The sequence below is a fragment of the Varanus komodoensis genome, unplaced genomic scaffold, assembly GCF_004798865.1.
Source record: "Varanus komodoensis strain SLA01 unplaced genomic scaffold, ASM479886v1 scaffold8, whole genome shotgun sequence".
Lineage (NCBI taxonomy): Eukaryota > Metazoa > Chordata > Lepidosauria > Squamata > Varanidae > Varanus > Varanus komodoensis.
In genome coordinates this window covers 29,606,503-29,625,728 of record NW_025336481.1, presented here as the reverse complement: position 1 = coordinate 29,625,728, position 19,226 = coordinate 29,606,503, and the positions used below count along the sequence as shown (strand labels likewise).

At 38.5% G+C, this 19,226-nt stretch overlaps 1 protein-coding gene across 2 annotated transcripts in view; it reads left to right on the top strand.

The window, feature by feature from the left end:
* SYT1 (synaptotagmin 1) overlaps positions 1–19,226 on the top strand; it is a 131,547-nt gene that overhangs the window by 62,540 nt on the left and 49,781 nt on the right. For both annotated transcript variants that reach the window (XM_044455324.1, XM_044455323.1), the window contains exon 6: positions 13,561–13,678. In XM_044455324.1, coding sequence (XP_044311259.1) covers positions 13,561–13,678 — 118 coding nt within the window. The remainder of the gene's footprint in view (positions 1–13,560; positions 13,679–19,226) is intronic.

Below are 19,226 nucleotides of genomic sequence, written 5' to 3'. Positions count from 1 at the left end.
GCAGGCTCTTTTAAGCTCCTTTTCTTTTGGAGGAGACTTTTGCGTTTTTGCAATTTCTGTTTACAAGTATGTAAGTTGAGTGTTGTCCCCCCAGAACAATGGCAGCATGCCCTTTGTGCTTCCCTAAAGACGCTTCTGGCCAGCCATCTGCAATTTTGATTTGATGGCTATATTCCCCTTAGGTTCCATTGGATGACTGCCTGCAAACATTAACCTATGGGAGTATTACCTTATGCAAAAATCTTTCCTTTTTTGTTTCCATTGCATTATACAGAAGCCTCTAAGGAAGATGGACCTTTTTTAACATGTTAATTTCACTTCTCTTCCTGCTCTGTTCTTATTCAGCATAGTCAATTGTCTCAAAATGCATCTACTGGCACTTCATTTGTATTTTATTTGTGCATAGGAGAAGGAGGCATTGTGCCTACAGGCATCCATCTGTTTTTAGATATTTTCTTGGCACCATTCTTGGTTCAAAGGAATTGTTCAGTATATTGGAACTGAAGTCCAAAGAATTGCATTAAGTCTTTGGGCAGGTTATGAGTCCTTCGCTACACCTTCCATGGAAACCGTGTTGTGGTGATGCTTTTGGCAGTGGTTGCTAGTCCCATTACATAACAAGTTTATCAAGGTTCCTTCTACATGGTAAATATATTGTCATCATCAACAACATCATATAAATTTACCTTTTCTATCTTTGTTAATAATGAGTCATTGAACTGTATATTCTAATATCCTGCAGAAGATGCTTTTACATAGGATGCCCTCTGCACCAATTGTAAAATCTCTTTTGAAGGACTGGCTAGGCTTCAGTATTGCTATTCAAACCATATGATTCATTACTACTCCTACTACCACTACTATTATTCTCAGTTATGCATCAATAACCAAAAATGAGAAATTAAACAGAACATAAACGTTGCATGGTAAGTATTGTTATCTAGAAAAGTTAGAGAAGACTTAGCATTGAATACATAATTTCTGTCATCTTGGTACCCAGTGTTATCAGAACTAAGATAGTATTTGAACATCAAACAAGTGCGTGTAGCCAGCTTCTTTCTTATTGCATTGAAATCACTGACAGCCCGCAAGAGCTTCTACTGCCGCTTCAGGTTTCCTTTCCCCTTTTTCTTTTGGTGAATTTCTGCCATCATTCCACAACCTAACTAGAAACAATTTATCCAAACTTTATCATCTGATGTTCTCATTTACATGATCAAGTATTACTGATATTACGATGTTTTTAATTTCACTCTTTGTCATAGGGACATGCAAATCAGCGTATTTGTCCTTGCTGAAGTTCTCCAAATTCTGTCCTGAAGCTTATTCTGACACAAGTCTATATCAGATTTCAAGCTTTTTTTTCCCTCTTCGCATGAAAGTCAGATGCAGATTTCTGAGTTGTGTACATTATTCTTCCACTGATTGAAGTGTGGAAATAAAATGTCAGACTAGATAGACCTTTAAGACTTTTCTTATGATCTTATGCTAGGCTGGCTGAACTTCAGTATGCTGAGATGAGAAAGTATTCTGCGGAACCTCATCACCATGTAGCTTTGGGGATCCTTTGCCGGAGGCTTCTGGATGAGGTTTTTGTTGTGTCATCACCTTTGGAATTGCATGGAGAATCCAGACATAATCATCTTTCATTTACAACCATCTCATGTTGTTTTTCCACTTTTTGGTTGGTCCCTTAGACTTTTCACCAAAAATAATCATTGAGGAAAACATGGAAGAACTGTACAGAATAGCTATCTTCAGATAGTGCTAGGAGACGGCCATCTGGAAAGACCTACAGAGAAGATAGTTTTGCCCTCGATCACCTTCCACTGCTGTATAAAAGTGCCTTCCATTTGCCAAGTGGATGCATTTTTATTAACTTATAAATGTTTTTAAAATGTATTCCTGACTTAGTTGTATTAAGTTCTGGTCATTTCCATTGTTTCTGTCAGCCACCTCCAACTTGGTCTTCCATGAGAAAAGTGAAGTAAAAATATTTCTATTAAGTACGTATGCAACCTCCTTCCCCTCCGTGAGCATTGATAGCTTGAGTGAGGAGATTTCCTGCTTGAGGCTTTTAATGATATAAACAAGGCCTAAAGTCACGTGAAACCACTTGGTTTGGCAACATGGATAGACTGATTCTTGCTTTCCCATTCCTCAGATTTATAATCATTTATAATAATTAAAGCATCCTGCGTTATTCATGGAATGGTCCCAACATCCACAGTGATCTCAGGCTGCTTTCCTTTCTGTGGTTTATTGAGAATGACTTGAGAACTGGACCAAAGCATAGTCACCGCTACATAAAGAAAGGGAGAGCTATTGTTTGTGCTTCCTAGCCCCTGAGTTTTGTGAAGTTCAGGGCAGTCTTTACAATTTTTGTTTCCTTTGTCAAAGAATTCACAGGAGACAGAGGACCTTTCCAAATATTGTTTCAAAGCAGCACATCAAAAGATTTCCCATTTGATGAGACACCTGTGCTAGACCTTTATAGCATCATAACCACATGGTGGGGGGGGGGGTGTCACTTCAAAGCATCGCCATAGCCTTGCTGTGCATGATACGATAAGTTATGTGCCATGATTTCTCTCCCCCACCTCCTGCTCCACATACACTTCTAGAGAAGATATCCAGCAGAAAGAAGAGTACTCAACCTTGTAGGAACAGTTTTAACAAAATGGAGACAGTTAAATGGAGATAAAATGCTGCAACTGATTCCAAAGGAGAAGTTTTGCCAGAGTTTACCTCTGTGTGTGCATGTAAATGGGATTGTGAACAGCTAGAATATGGCCTCCAGGGGCCAAAACAGGCTTTAAATTCATGTTATGTAACTATGCCTTTTAATTATTATAATATTCTAGACTAAGCACAGGGGGAGAGTTCGGACCAGGGGATGAGTATGAAGTTTAGGTTGGCTTTCAAGATTTGGGCTAGCCCCCTATACCTCCTCTAGAATGCAAGGGAAGTAGAGATGCAGCTGCTGGATTTTATTGTACTAGATTGTTCTAGCAATATCTAACAAATATTTCTATTTCTGGTACTTCTATGTTCTAATACATTCCGTTACCCTTCCCAGCTTATTGCCCAGCAGAGGTTTGGACTTCACTTCCCATTATCTGATGGTCAGAAATCCTGGAGTTTAATAATTCAAAGCACTGGGAGGGTACTAGATTGGGAAAGGCTGTTTCACATAGCACAGTGATGCCTTCCTCACTGAGGGAGGGCATCTTACCTTCCCACTGAGCAAATGCCATACTGTGAACGCCAGGAAAAGGTTTCCTTTTTCTTTGTTTGTCACAGCAATCTTGGACGAAGATTATAGGATTACATGCACACTTACTCAGTGATTACTTGAAGGAAATGTCCTCATATTACCTATGTTCCAGCATATGTGTGTGAGAGAGAGGGGGTTTTTTAACAAGTGTTTCCACCTTGTTATCATCTCCCTCTGATTAAACTCCTAGTATGGCCAATTCTAAAATATTGGAATAGCCTAACTTTCTATATAAGCTTTTAATATTCCTACGAATCCAAACAATCACTTTCCCTCCCCAATACCTAATCAAATTATTTTCATATAATATAGTTGTGGGTCTGATTTGCTTCCTTTGCATAATTATGCATTTTAATTAAATATAAATTAACTAGGCATCAAACCTCTTGAGGTACAGGGTCAGAAAGATTAAAGATCATGTACCTGCCTCTCACCCCTGCCATTGTTTTTAGCTATAATGTGCATGAAGGAGGGACAATTTCAAGATGGCTGCCAAGAGATAGGAAAATGATGGGAGTGGGGTGGCTGCCATGAAATGGAAGAGTTCATTTCTTCAGCGTAGCACTTGTATTGCAGACAAGTTCATATTCAGGTCAGAGGTCAATTCAATTTGGGTCTTTTTCACACTTGTGAGAGCATCCTTATTAGATGATCACATCTCTTTAAAATGGAAACTAAACTTGACAGATTCTTTAATTTCAAGAGACGTGAACATAAAGAGAGCTTGCAATGTGAGAGATGATTGAGAAAGCTTGTTAACCTTTGTGAATACTCATATTACTGCTCCTTAGTCTTCCCTTTCCCCATCACCACATATTGATTTGTTTTCTACACCAGCTTGAATAAAAAGAAGAGTGAAATGATAAACAACAAACAATAGGCAAGACATTACCTTTTGAAATGTATGCTTTTGGTAAGAAAGTGAGTTTTTTTGCAGCTTATTCTTCCCCTCTCTTAGAAATTGGATAAAAGGTGTGTCCTTTATCTAATCAAGTACAGAGTTCTTCATTCAACCATCCCCAAGAAGAGCTGGACACAAGCCCTTTCCGTTGCCAGCAACAGAGGGGAAATACCTACCACACCAGCCTTGTTTGGACAGAGACCTAAACTGGTCACGGTTTAGTGACTTGAAGAAGTCTCAGTCTCATCAGCTCCCCATTCCTTCTCCTCCTTTGGCGTGGCTGTAAGGAGGTGATCATAAGCTTTCCCTCTGAACTTCATCTTACACTAATCATGTGGCATGATGCTGACAGTTCACTTTTCTTTATTTTGGGAGTGGGACCACCTTATAGTGGGTGAGGAAAATTAAAACTGCATCCCTCCTTATTGCAGGAGGAGGAGTTCAGAAAGCAAACCGAGACGTGCAGTCTTCCTTTCCTGGTCTATGGTCCAGATTCTGGTTGTGCATATTTACACTAAAATAAAGAAAAAACTACTCTCAACTACATGCTAATCCATTAGCCTAAGTGCACTCTAGTGCTTTGTGTGAGCCCAAGCAAACCATAATCAGTCTGAACTATGTTTTAGAGAAGCAAGCTGTTGCTTAGGAAGTCATCTTGTTTGCCTAAACTGTAGTTTATGATTTGATCATACTGCTAATCTCACTGGAATTGGGATGGGGGAGGACACGAGCTAAAGTCATAGTTTAGCATTACATCCCGAGCATGCCAATGTTATTTCCTATGCATGAACCAACAAGGAAGCCCACTGTATGCACAGATGTGTAGCATTTTGCCAGAAAGACTAATTTCAGCATTATTGAGCTCCATCAGTTTACTACAGATTTGCAGGTCTTGCATATACATATCACTTATGGCAAGAGGTAGTTGCTACATCACTTTGTCATAAGCACAGGAATCTAGGCTGGGTTCAAGAACAAGTCAAAAATAGGTCAATGCTTGCTTTTTTGTAACAGTTTTCTCTTTCTTGCAGCTAATTTTAGCAATTAAGCAGTTCCTTGTTAATCATAGGAAGGTTTCAGATTACAGTGGTGCCCTGTACTTGGAACTTTATTCATTTCAGGAGGCCGTTTTAACTCTGAGTCATTCAAAGTCCAAATCATTTTTCCTCATTAGAAATAATGGAGAGTTAATTAATCTGTTCCCAGACCCTAAACAATACCCTTTTCGGTAAACTTAAACAGCAAATACAGTATTTTTCTCACAATGCAATAGGCCAGTTCAGCCTTTGAAAAGGTATAAAGCTCAAATCCTGTATACAATCATCTGGCTATGGAACATCCGTAAGAGCTTGGAAACAAGGAACCCATTGCCTTCTTTGCTCTGCATTATATAGATTAGTAGGAAGGAATTCTTCAAAGCAATTCTGATAGAAAAGATTTATTTCCTTGCTTCTGTGATTTTAGCCTGAGCATTGTCACATGTGCTATGTAGTTTCTAATCTGAAGTTACAATCACTTTTAGATTCCAAGACATTCCCTTGATAATGTGAATGGCTTAACTAAACTTTAAATGCGTATATAGCTCTACTCCAAGAGGGTTTTTAAAGATCAGGCAAGGGCAACCTATTATTGCTTGCCTTGCCCCACTACAATAGGACAAAGCTTATCTTTAGACTAGCTACAATAGCCATATAATTGCACCATAATTATAGGAAGGCTTTGGTGTTTGACTTTTTATAATGGCTAGTAATCCAGAAAGAACATCCTGTGAATGCATTACATTTCCTTTCAGTGTTGCACTTAAAACTGTTCTCACAGAGAGGAGCCTTGCAACATGTTATCGTTAATACGTTTTCCATGCTGTCAAAAGTAATAATATTAATGTGCCATTCTGAGTTAAATTAATTTTGTTTTGCACAGTGGCTTCCATAAATGTGAGTGACATTTAGAAATGTGATCAGGCAGGAGCCAAGGAGAAGCCAAATAATAGAATCCAATGAGATGCAATAATTAAAGCATGACTAGCCACTGGCTATAACAGTATGTGTATTTGTGGAAGGACTTATTAGAAAATACTATTCGGAAAATACTGAAAATGCTATTAGAAAATGCTATTCATTCTTTTGGTGGGTTAGTGCAATCAGTTCTTTATTCTCTCCTTTTCTATTCTATTCTGAACTTAGATTCCCCTTTGCTCAGTTTAGGGGATAAAGATCTTTAGTTCCTCATTCAAGCAAAAGGAAATCTAATTTCTAAATCATGCCCAGTTTTGCCATGATAATGTATATTCCTATCAAGCTTCCATCTTAAGTACCTTTAGCCAGCACTCCTTGGAGAGGGAGCTGATTGTAATCACTTCAAAATAGATGACCTATGAAGTGGCATTTTCAACTCATAAAAATGGTATTTATCCTCCACTCCCCCCACGCATTAATCTTATTTCATTCTGTTCTGTTTTGTTTTTGTCTTCGATAGAAGCACTTTCTAGAAATGGTTAAAAATAATTATGAATGCTAGAAGCAAAAATCTGGTAGAAAATGACTCACATGGAGTATTATGGTCAGAATGATCAATCAGTGCTCTGTAGGAGGCTAATTGGCGCATTTCATGTGAATACAGGCTGCTCCAGGAACATATGTCCCAGCTGCCTGGACCTCACCAGCTGCAGTTTCAGCAACTTTGCAAACCCAACAGTACTTTTATATTAGTGGTAACTAATCTGATGAGGGAATAGCCTGTTTATCATGGAAAGGGACAGAGATTTTATGGAGAGACAAATTATATCCAGCATTAGAAAATACGATCCGCCCCACTTGCTCCAGGGTTTCAGCAGCCCATGAAAAATATACGTTCCATGAGTCCCCTTTTATAAGAATTGCTGTGCTCAGACCAAGGTTCACCTAGTTCAGCAATTCTGTTCACACAGTCCCAACCAGCTGTACATCAGAACTCACAAACAAGACATGAGTAAAACAGCACCCTTCCACACACGCCTTTCCCAGAAACTGGTGTACATAGGCATACTGCCTTTGATACTTATCAGAACTCTATCCAGTGATAGCATTCTCCTCATTAATTGACCCTTCAAGTTGGTGGCCACCACTGTATCTTGTGCACGTGAATTTTCATTGCTTAACTGCAATGTGTGAAGAAGCACATCCTTTTAGGTGTCCTGAATCACCCACCAATCAGTTTCATGGAATGACCCTGGATTCTAGTATTATCAGAGAGGAAAAAAATGTCTGTAACAGAAGACTAGATGAGGCCTTCTTCAGCCTTCCTCTCCTGGGCTCATTTCTGCCCAACTCCTAGACTTAATCCAGTGTTCTAGAGACCAGATTCTGCACCACAACTCACCTAAATTCGAAACTGGAGTAAAGACAAGATTCTTGAAGAAGAGATTTTTGAGAGAGAAGTAGGTTAAAGAAAAGAAAGGGGAACAGGCAAAGAGACAACAGGAAAATACAAAGGCATTAGGCCCTTCTAGGGTCCCTAGTTCTACGCAGGTGGACTCCTCACTGCACCACCTTAATAACACAAGGGAGACTAAACCAATTCATTCATTCATTGGATTTGTTTGATAATATTAGCATCTAATATTAGCTAAGCAATTGGTTTGCTTAGAACAATGATATCTGTGTTTGGTCAGGGAGAAGTACCTCCAACATGATGAAAATCTTCAGAGAGACTAAAGACCATAGCTCTTAGCTTTGGCCACTTGGGGTAATGCCTGTCAGCCAGTTCCAGGAGGCCCCTGCCTTCCAGCTTCTAGCAGTTTCACTGGTCTAGGAACATAATTAGATGTCCTGGCTTCAGCAGGAGTCATAATTAGATTAGCTTGTCAAATCACCATGATACCCATAAGTTAAATTTCTATGTAAATTGTTTATCTTTAGCAGAGTCTTACTATATTTGTAACTATAGTCCCCTTAAATGATTTCCTACTTACACATTTTCCAATCTTCTGTTCATGGTGAATTTAAACAGAAACAGGTTTCTGTTTTTGTTCCTGCATTTAATTTAGAAAACATTTCCACACCTATTTAACTGACAGATTTTTCCAAATAGCCAAGAAAAATCACTAATGGGTCCCATAGGGAATGGGTATCCTAAAATTATTTCATTCATCTTAGTTGTCTCTAGAACTTAGAACTGAGCTCACTAGCAGTGTTTGGCTTCTTGTATTTTCCATAAATACACATGTTTTTAAAATCTCCTTGGATCCAAATTTCATTTGTACATTAATTCATAATTTCTTTCACATCATAAAAATAGAATGTTTAGCTCCATTTTTTAAATTGAAGGTTCTTGTTTTATGAGTTTTTATGAGTATTCAGCAATTTGGCTCCAAGCATAAATATAATGCCATATTTATTGCATTATTTAATCCAAGTATAAAATTGTACCCAAGTATTATTTAATCCAACTATAAAATTATCCAAGTATAAAATTGAACTGTTACTAAATGACAATGTAAATATTGTCATGAACTGTTAGAACTGAACTGTTACTAAATATATTGTCATTTAGTAACAGTTCAGTTCTATACTTGGGTAAATGGATACTCTGAGACAGACCATAAAATTTTCCTTCTGATTTTTTATACAAGTTGGAATGAAATCTGCCTTCTTGTCTTACAATGAAAAATATAGTTTTCATCCTCCCTTCATTACAGTTTTGGAATGTTCACTTATCCTTTGAGAAAATGTTATTCTCATCCACACAAAATGGAAGTGCAGCTTCTTTGTAAGATGATGACAATGAGGAGCAGCAACGTTGACATAACTTCCTTTTGTCTCATTTTATAAAATCATGTAGCCTATATTCAAGCGTACTTTCCCTGGACACAGATGCACAGTGGATGAGATTATTTTCATTTTAGTGGGTTTACTTTTCTCAGTATGTTTTACTATGATGGATATGAACAGGAAGGGAAGAAATCTTTCTCCCCCCCCCCCCCCCAAATAAGACATTTGAGGCCTTCTGCTAACAGGACAGCTTCTGGCTCAGTGGGGCTTTAAATGGTCTTATTGTAGAGAAAGAAATGGTGCTGCCTGTTAAGCTTTGCATTCATTCCTGTTCTGTTCAGAGGCAGCAGCATTATGTTTAAGAAAATTATCAAGCTGCTTAAGCAGAAGGAGCCTTCTGATTGGCAATTGAGCATTTGAAGGGAAGATGCTGACATCCGTGGACCTCACAGTTGGATGGTTCTAACGCTAGCTGAAAGTTTCCATCCAGTTGATCAGAGCAATTGGCGAAAATAAATTATTTATAGAGGAAGCTGAAAGCGAGTCCTAATGACAATAAGGCATCTCTGAGAGATAATCACCTCCAAAGAGGGACCTCTTAGCCTGGTAGGGATTTGCAATTATCTTACAAAACTGCAGCTCCAGCAGTGACTTTTTATTGTCATATACTGGCTGCGAAATATTTAAAAAGTTAGAAAATACAGTATAGCAAACTCTCCAACTCAAACTGGAAGGTACAATTTACCCCAAAGGGATTTCTTTAAATTCTGGAAGTGTCGATGGAACACATGTCTGCTCAACAGATAGATAAATGCATAGATAGGATGTAATGCATTGTGAGGGCTTTGACTTTGAGGAGGAAGCCTTTTGTTTGCAGAGGTGGCCTTCAGGTAGCTCTCTGACACTTGGTAGACTAAGGCGGGCAGTGTGAATGTGGAATTGCTTTGAACACAGCTGAGAAAATACAGTAGAAAACCTGAAATGTGCTGTAAATAGTAGGTTAGCAGTGGGGCCCAAAGCACACTAACTGCCAGGTGGTAAAGCAGCGGTCTGTCACTTTAGCACACTGTCTGTGAGGATGATGGATATTTGAACTCCATCTCTATATTCTCAGCCTTAGTTATAGTTACTTAAGGTAGGGAGAATGAACATGGAAGAGAGGAGGTACTAGTGATACACAAAAGAATATACATGTAATTATGGCTATGCCAGTTGGTGCTCATTTAGGCTTTTTGCTGAAGGCAGGAATTTCAGGAAACACACATCCAGGCTCCTACTCCTCTCAAAAAACAAACAAACAAAAACACCCTTACCAGTGAGACTATTCATATTCATATTTGTCATGCCATACCTTTTCATTGCCATTGTTCACCTGATTTTCTGTTTCAGCACTTTTTTTCTTTTAGTCAGAACTGATAGAGTGCCTACAGACAATGAGGGATCACATGGGAACCATCATGCCATCAAATTGTGTGTAGCCTATCAAATCTAGCTGATAGAGGCACAGAGGTTGTGAACCATTTCATTCCACTGAAGAGTTAAACTCATCAGGAGCAACCTGTCAGGGGTTGCCTGGGACTAGAGTACAGTGTTTTTAGGGCTAAAAATAAGCCAGTCTAATTTAGACTGAGAACAATGTCTCTTTGCTGGGCATAATTGTCACCATTTTAGAACATGACGGTGAACAAAGTAATAGTCCCTAATAGATTATTGCTTCCTTCTTTTTAGTAGTGATCCCTGAAAACTCTGAGAAATGATACCACTGAAGTACATTTGATGCCACTGAAGTAGCTCAGAAAAAACAGATGTCTGTCTTAATCACTCATGTGTGCCAGTGAAGAATTGTAACCCATCATTTAGACTCTGAATGTTTATAATCATCTTAATTGTTAAAGCGATTATTGTATATGGAAGAAGATAGGTTTGTATATATGATCTATAAAGAGTGTGGGCTGGACACTGAAAATTCTACCTAGTTCCATTGAAATCAAGAGGAATTAAGCCAGGGCTAGTGATGGGTGAACTTGCCCTGAATTAATTCATTATTTCCTCAAGTAATAGCTCACCCATGTAAGCTCAGATGAGAGTGTTCAGAAATGCATCATGTTATGATGTTATGCATCACAATATGGCCTCCCCTGATTGGTTGCTTTCACATGGCTTCTCACAGAAACACTCCACTGACCACCACTAGTAAGTAAAGTACCTGTTTACTTACTGATCAAAATTCAAGGAAGTACTGTACAAACACTAATCTGATCTGATAAGACTAAGGGAGAGATGTAAGATCACCATAGTTTACTGTAAGCAAGAAAATGATCAGTCCAACCAATGCAGCACATACATGGAAATAGCATTGTTTAGATATAAACTGTACATGTTCTGAAGCTCAGAATCCATTCTGAAATTAATACTGAGTTTGTAAAACACAGTCCTGGGTTCTTAAAAAGCGTGACCAGAGAGTTGACTAATTACAAAATCTGGCAGCATCACTAGTCATAACAAACTTGTCCCCATTGATTTAATGGAACCTAAATTCAGTTGTGTCTGGACCTAACACATTAGACTTGTATGCCATAGATCTGAACACATAATTTGGGCTGCTATCAGAGGGGCTTGTGCTACCTTAATAACTATATTATGAGGGATGTTAAAGATTTCTGCAGTTCATTCATATATGTTCTGCATCTAGTAAGTAGCACTATTCAGTTACTCTGAGGATTGTATACCTTTGAGACTGCATTCGAACCAAACTGAAATGAAACACTGTTCATACTAACTAGCACTGGTTAATAACCAGGATTTGGAAAACTTTGCAAACCTTGGTTTCATATCCTGTTTAATGATGCAGTCTTGCTAGTAATCTTAGCTCTGATTAAAGTCAGTGTCACTGTGAAACTTAGCCATAACTAAGACCAGCAGGGAATAATGCACAAGAGAAGGTAGGTTCAGCAGCTGCTTGGAATCCTTTAACTATGGTTAAGGGATTGTGCATTGTTATATTTATATATAGGTGTTAACTATCCTCAATTTTTATAGTGTTCCTAGCATACAATGGGCTGTCTTCAAAGTTTGTTATCATACTCCCCCAAGTAAGTGTGGAATTAAACTGGATATCCTAAGAAGAGTCGTTGGTCAAAAGCAAAAAAAAAAAAATATCAGGGAGACCCGAAATGCCCAATTAGACTGTTTTGTGTAAAGTAATTCTGCAGTTTGTGAAAGCAGTTCCATTACTTTCCCAAGGATAGCACTGTTTATGGATCTAAGAAGATAGCTGGCCTAATATTCCCAATGATCATTATTGAGCAGCATGAAGTCTTCTGCTTACATCCTTCTTCTTGGATCTTCAAGTTTGGATACATTCATTTTTGCAGTTAATATAAAACTTCTGTAATTTGTGACTGCAGCATCACCTCTGTGTCCACTAAAGGTCTGTAACAGGACAGCACTATTTGTTGTAGCTGCAGAGAGTCCTCTGATCTATTGTTGGGCTCTGAACACAACTAAACACTAGCAGCCATTAATGACATCTGGTAAATACCATTCTGTCTATTAAGAAATCACTTCGTTTGGCTGCCACATATTTAAAAGGAACATAATGCATCTTAAAGTCAGCCTGCTTGTTGCAAATCATAACAAGAATGAGCATGGTTCACTGTTTTTCTGACAACAAAACTAATGATGTGCTGATGATTCTCACAACTAATCCAATATTTGTGATGAAAGTGTTGCTAATAATTTTCAGCAGCAAACTGTGAGCTAACAACGAACACATTTTTGGTTGCAATAAAATACCAGTTTGAAACAAGCAGTACATCTGTTGCCATTTTGGGAGATAATGGCCATATTTTTCTGCAAGAAAATGTCATGGAATTAGTATGCTTAACAAGACTGCAAATCTGAAAGAGCCTAACTGATTGAAATTACTGAGAGGTAGAAGTAAGACTGGTTGGGAAGTTTGGGATGTACGGCATGATTGTCCTTTCTTTTGGCAGAGAGCATTTCCACTATTAATATTATTGGTTAAATGAAAAAACTGTACATGGTTCAAACAAATGAGTCATGCCTGTGTCCCACTGAAATTAATGGGATCCACTTTACAGTTAAACACCTGATCCCATACACTGATATGGCTGAGGCATAGTGATGCTGGATGTTAAATTTTGTCACAGAACTTTGTTTCCAGGGCTATTTCACATGTTATATTTTTGGTTTAGGCGTTTTTCACACATAAGAGTCTTTCCATATCTCTGTGATTACTGAAAAACAAAAGGGGAAAGAATAGTATACAAATTTAACCTACAAGCAGATCCACAATTCACAGGGACCTTTTAAAAATGTTGTATTTCTTAGATACTGAATACTATGTTTATTTTCTCATTTATACAGATGGCTCCAATGTGCAAAATCCTGAAGAATGTAATCTGGCCCTCCACTAGTTTGTTAGCAAGTAAAATCTCAAGAGTGCTGGTAGCATTTGTGCTAAAGACTTTAAACAAAGAAATTGGGGCTAATTTAAGAAATTAAGAAAGAATGCTTGAAATAAAAAATTAAAATTTGCATTGTCAAAACAATCCACTAATGTTCATTTTAGACACACACACAGTAACAGCTCTTCTTGCTTTTCATTGCAGCAAGAGAAGCTAGGTGACATCTGCTTCTCTCTTCGCTACGTGCCTACTGCTGGCAAGCTGACTGTTGTCATCCTAGAAGCAAAGAATCTGAAGAAGATGGATGTGGGTGGCTTATCAGGTAAGCTTATCACAGCAATTCTAATGCTTCAATTGTTAATAACAATTTTTCACTTCTCAGGAAGGAAGATTGATGCTCATATGCAGGAATTAAATTTACATTGAAGGCTAAACTCAATTTTCTGCTAGTTGCCTTACTTTTGTGTAAGCACATAGAAGTCTGATGTGGATTGTGTCCATGGTACTTACAGAGTGTTAAGCTTTTCCACATGTACTCCGCATCCTCAGAAGTCTATGCCCTGGAAGGGATAAAGAATGAGGCTCTGTGTCTTGGAAGAATTTGGAAGAAGTGGGTACAGTGAAAAGTAAAATTCACCTCCCTGCAGAGTACCATTGTTGAGAGCTCACACATTTCAAGAAAAGTAAGAGAAACTAGCATGTACTGCTACACCATGTGTGAATAGCAGTACATTTAGCTTACCTCTCAAGATCCAAAGGCTGCTACTTCATCCTTACAGTAATTTTGAAAATGGGTGTTAAGGAAAAAGAGCTCACACATTTTTTTCTTATCCCCGCCCCTATTTGGGACAGATTTCAGGGCTAGAAGTTCAAGGTATCTTCTTTGTCAAATATCTGCATTTCCAGTTTAAAACACAACTGAATTGCCATGGCCTGCCCAGAGAGCTTTTCTATCAGGAGGTATAGAAATGGAATAAACAAGCAAATAAATAAGAAGGTGGAGAACTGTGTTCTGTACCCATTCTGACTGGTTGACTGTTGTCGCTCAGGATTCAAATCAGTTAATACTTTCAAGTATCCAAACTATAGGGGTGTTTTAATAAATCCAATAGTCAGGTGGCCCTACAGCAAGGTCTACACCACAGTGACCACAGGTGCCCTCCGGTGCTATTTTCTCTCTCTGCAAGGAACTGGAGCAATCCTTCCATTCACTTGTGGGGCAGAGAGTCTTCCTTGCCAAAAATGGCTCAGAGGTAAAGCCCATCTCCCACCAAAGGCTCCTGGGGCAACAAGAACAGGGGATAATGCAGGAGAGATGTCCAGAAGGAGAAAAGCTAGACTTAGAAGCACACAAAGAAGATGAACATTCATGGGCACGTAAAAACATGGACACAGGGTGTGTCCCCAGCAGTTTTGTGAGTAGTCCTCCACCTACAGCAGTTAACTTGTGGCAGCATCCAGAGAATCTTTTCAAAATGTCAAATGTGCTCCAAGACTCAATAGTTAGAGACCTCTACCCTACAGCTGTAAATGCTATGCTTTTAAATGTATGCAAATGTGATATATTACAAATAATGTAAATACTCAGTTATGTGCTATAGAGATGTATTGCTGAGTTAATGCCAATTCCATGAAATCACTGGGTGGGAAAGCATTATTTCTGTTTTATTATTCTATTTTTGCTGAAGGATATGTAATTTAAGTGAACTGATCTCCATTATTCCAAAATCAAAACTGAAGGTTATTTCTTCTTGGTATTTCAGCTGCTGTGTGTTTATAGGATAGTCAAAACTATATTCTTACGTGATTTTTTTTTTAAAAAATAGTCCACTAGACATTAATAAAAAGGGGTAATGTATCTATCTACTGGGTGGTGATAGATGTGGTGGCATCAGTATATATATTCTGAATTTGTACCAGAATCATTCAAGATTTCTAGTGGATTCCTCCTTGGATATCAATTATATGACCTTTAGGCAAGTGGAAATCATTTGTGCATGATACAGCTGGATATCTTATTAGCATTTGAAAACTCTCTCAATGGTAGTAGAATATATTTGAAAAGCTACATGGTACAGAAAAACAGGCCTGCAGTTCTCCTTCCTTTGTTCGACTCTGGATAGTTTTCTCTTGTACATCTAGGACAGTCTTCCATGGCTAGACTCCATCCAAATGTTTTGGCTTACATTTCCCATTATCTATAGCAATTGCCCATAGCAATTTGGAGCTGATGCAAAATGTAGGTCCAAACATTTGGAAGGACCAGTTCTAAGGAAGACTGATATAGCCAAATGTATCCCCTTGCAATTCCTGAGAGCAACTTCAGATGTATCTTCTTCCTTTTCCTCTGTCTTCTGTTTTTGAGATGGTCCCCAAATTTTTGTGCCTCGCCTGCCTGTTGTCCTACAATTTGATATACTTTTGATATAAGCAGAAAACTCTTTGAAAAGTGTGCAGTGATGATCCATGCTGGATACCATGCTAGCAAGACATTTGTGGCTATATCATGTAGTGAATTCTTGGGGCAATTTTGTTTTCTCCCTCCGTCTCCTTTCACTGACCTTTTGTCCATTTGCTTTTTATTCTGATCCTGAAATGTACAAGAACTTTGTAGCCATGGAGTTAAAGACAATATTACCCATGACTATTTGTCTCATTCATTTCAGTTAATCTACTGTGAGTAGGACAAACAGTGGATTTAGCCAACCGATTGCTGTGAATCTGTGCCTTCTTGAAGGATGTTGTTGCTACTGTTGCAGAGGCTCTGAATGAAGTCTTGATTGCTCAATGTGTGGGGGATTTCTAATCCCAAATTGCTTCCTAAAGTGTTTCAGATTCTTTTTAGGAAAGACCATGGCACAGTGTAATAGAACAGATTCCTTGCATGCAGAAGAGCTCAGGTTCGATGCCTGGCATCCCAGGTAAGGCTGGGAAAGGCTTTTGTCCAAAACTCTGGAAAGAGGCAATGAGTCAGTGTTGACAATACTGTTCGGGCCCAGGTGGCCCGAAGGACTGGTCGAATGTACTGGCATAAGAGTGTGTACGAACATATTTTGATGAGATTCTGCAAGTGCATCTGGATCTGTGTCTCATTACCTGTGACTTTTGGCAGCCAGTTCAACCCTTCCTTGCCTCCGTCTTTCTGACATTAAGCTCTTTCTTATTCTAAAGCAGCAACAAAACGTGATCAGGGTAGCATTATCAAGGGCAGAGCTACAGTCCCTACACTTGCAATCCCCAGACTAACAAAGGGCATTTTCATGTGTGTTACAGCAAAAAGGGAGAAAGGGTGTGTTTTTGTGCTTTGAGGGCGACATCTGAAGTGGGAACTTGTACATCTCCCTTACATCTTGAGCAAACCTATGTCATTGTATGATAAAGGTCATGATGTGAGTCTGAATGTCATACCACAGATGTCCACTTTGTATTTTCCTCCTCTTCCTCCTCACCCATACCCTGACTGACAGAGCTATATTTTTGTCTCAGAAAACCCAACATGGAGGTCTTATGTCTAAGTAAGCATGAGATAGCTGCAAACTCTGCTTATTACTGGGAGAAAAAAATGGGAGAATTATCAGCTCACACTCTTTTTCCTTCCTTCCTTCCTTTTTTGCTCAGCTGTTTATGTTTATTTTTATCTTGAAACTGAAATTGCACTTCAATTTTTTGTACAGCACAGTGGAAATGGAGGATTCTGTGTGAACCTAAACTGAATGTTACTCACAGAGTTGGCAGCATTTGCTACCTCCAGAGGATCCCATTATCAGGAATGAAAAAACTCGTGTGTGTGTGTGTGTGTGTGTGTGTGTGTGTACACACACATATGCCAGAGAAACAGAAAGAAATGGAGAGAGACTAAAAGCAAGCTGCTCTTTTTCAATTGTTACAAAAAGTCATGTGAAAAGGAAAGCAGTAGGAAAATGTGAAAGGGCTGTGAAAGTTTGGTTGGAAACACACCACAGCATGATAAGATGATATATAATCTGCCTGAAAATACAAACAGCAGATCCTTCCACCCACCCACCTCATTAACAGACTTTTGGCCTCCCTCTTTCCAGGACCCTGTGCACAGCAGGTATGCACAAAAAACCTAGACATTTTGGCTACATCCCTACAGAAAGCTTTTGTGCTTATTATTCACCATTGGCTTGATATCTGCTAAACATGAAGTAGAACAGCACCTAATACGCATCGTGAAAATGAAAATGGTTATTGCAGTCAGTTTGACTTGAGCACATGCTGTAGTTAATCTGAGGAACGAAAGGATGAGAATGAGTTAGTGCAGCATGCAAGTTGTTGTTGCAGCCTTTCGGACCAGCATCTGTTGCAAAGCTAACCAGGAAGACTTCTAGCCCACATTTCTACAGGTTGCCTGTAACATCAAATAAGCAATTAAACCAGTTCATTTAAAATACTGATTAAAATACTGAACAAGAAATAGTGTTCAGAAGGTACAGACAACAATTGATAAAATAAAATTTAGAAATAACTGATCCCTCTGTGGGTGAAATCCTAATATTTTGCAAATATTGTAATCATGATTTCTTTAATGTGCAAAACCAACAGTTATGTTGGGTTTGTTTGATGCACAATTATTACAAGGTTAATAAAAATACATACAATTAGAAAGATATTGCCACAGTACATTAAGTTGCCATAGCAAGACACATCAGTCTAATCTTTATATATGTCTTGTGTAACTACTGCAGCAGTAATTAAGCAACCACATGTAGCAATTTCATCCATACCTGTCAATAAATAGATGCATACACTTACTGCATTTAAAAGTGGCTCCCTTGTACAACTGTTTGCACAACTATGCACACATCTTTGGTTTACACAGTGACCCACTAGTACTTGTACAACCATTTGCAGAACTGGAAGCAGCAGAACTCCAGAAATGCAGCTGCTACTTCCACCAGTAGCACATTGATCTTAGGCCATTGAAGTACAACTCCCAATGAAGGTGATGAGAACTGTAGTCCAACATAACCGGAGAAAGCTGAGTTAGATGTACCAATGCTTTGACCTAATATCAAGAAGCAAGTGCATTTTTATATCGTTATATATCGGTATTTTGTGCATAGGCAAACACAGGAGATTTCTCAATCATTTTCACATTTATAACACTAAAAAGCACCTTTATTCTCTAATGTTCTGTTTGTGCCATATGTGACTATTGTGTGAATGTTTGGACCAATCCAGTCCCCAGGAATTGCAGATATCTTTCCCTTTCCCCACAGACAATGCACAGAAACAGGGAAATTCGTAGAAACCTGATGGCAGAGCATTAGCTAAAGCTGCATGCATGGTAGAAGAACCATAAATAGTGTCTTTCATACTGAGGAACCTGTCCTAATAATGTGACAGGCTGTGTTTAATGAAAATGGGAAACAAAAGCAAGGGATTTTTCCTTCTACCACATGGAGGAAAGGGGACACACAGACTTGGAAGGTCACTACAACCTTCTTGATTGCTTACATCATATTAAATATGATGCTTTGCACTAGCTTCTAAACAAATAACTAAATACAAATGGTAATTTATTATTGCATGGCACCTACCTTTCGTGCAAAATGTATTCTAATTATCCCCTTCTGTTGACAACAGACTAGTCATTAGGTTCAATAGACTCCTTCCCATTGACCAATTTTTGCAGCAGCTCTTCCTATCTTACATTTAATTACCACATCAGGTGGATGCCCAAATAAGCTTGTCTTGAAAACTAACACTGATCAATCCCAGTTACTTTCTCTTGCTAGTGAAATGACCTCTACAACAAAAGTGTCCCTTTGGAAATAAATATTTTAAATTATTACCTGTTTAATCATTAATTAGCCAAAGCATCTGGACCCTGTTAGTTACTATAA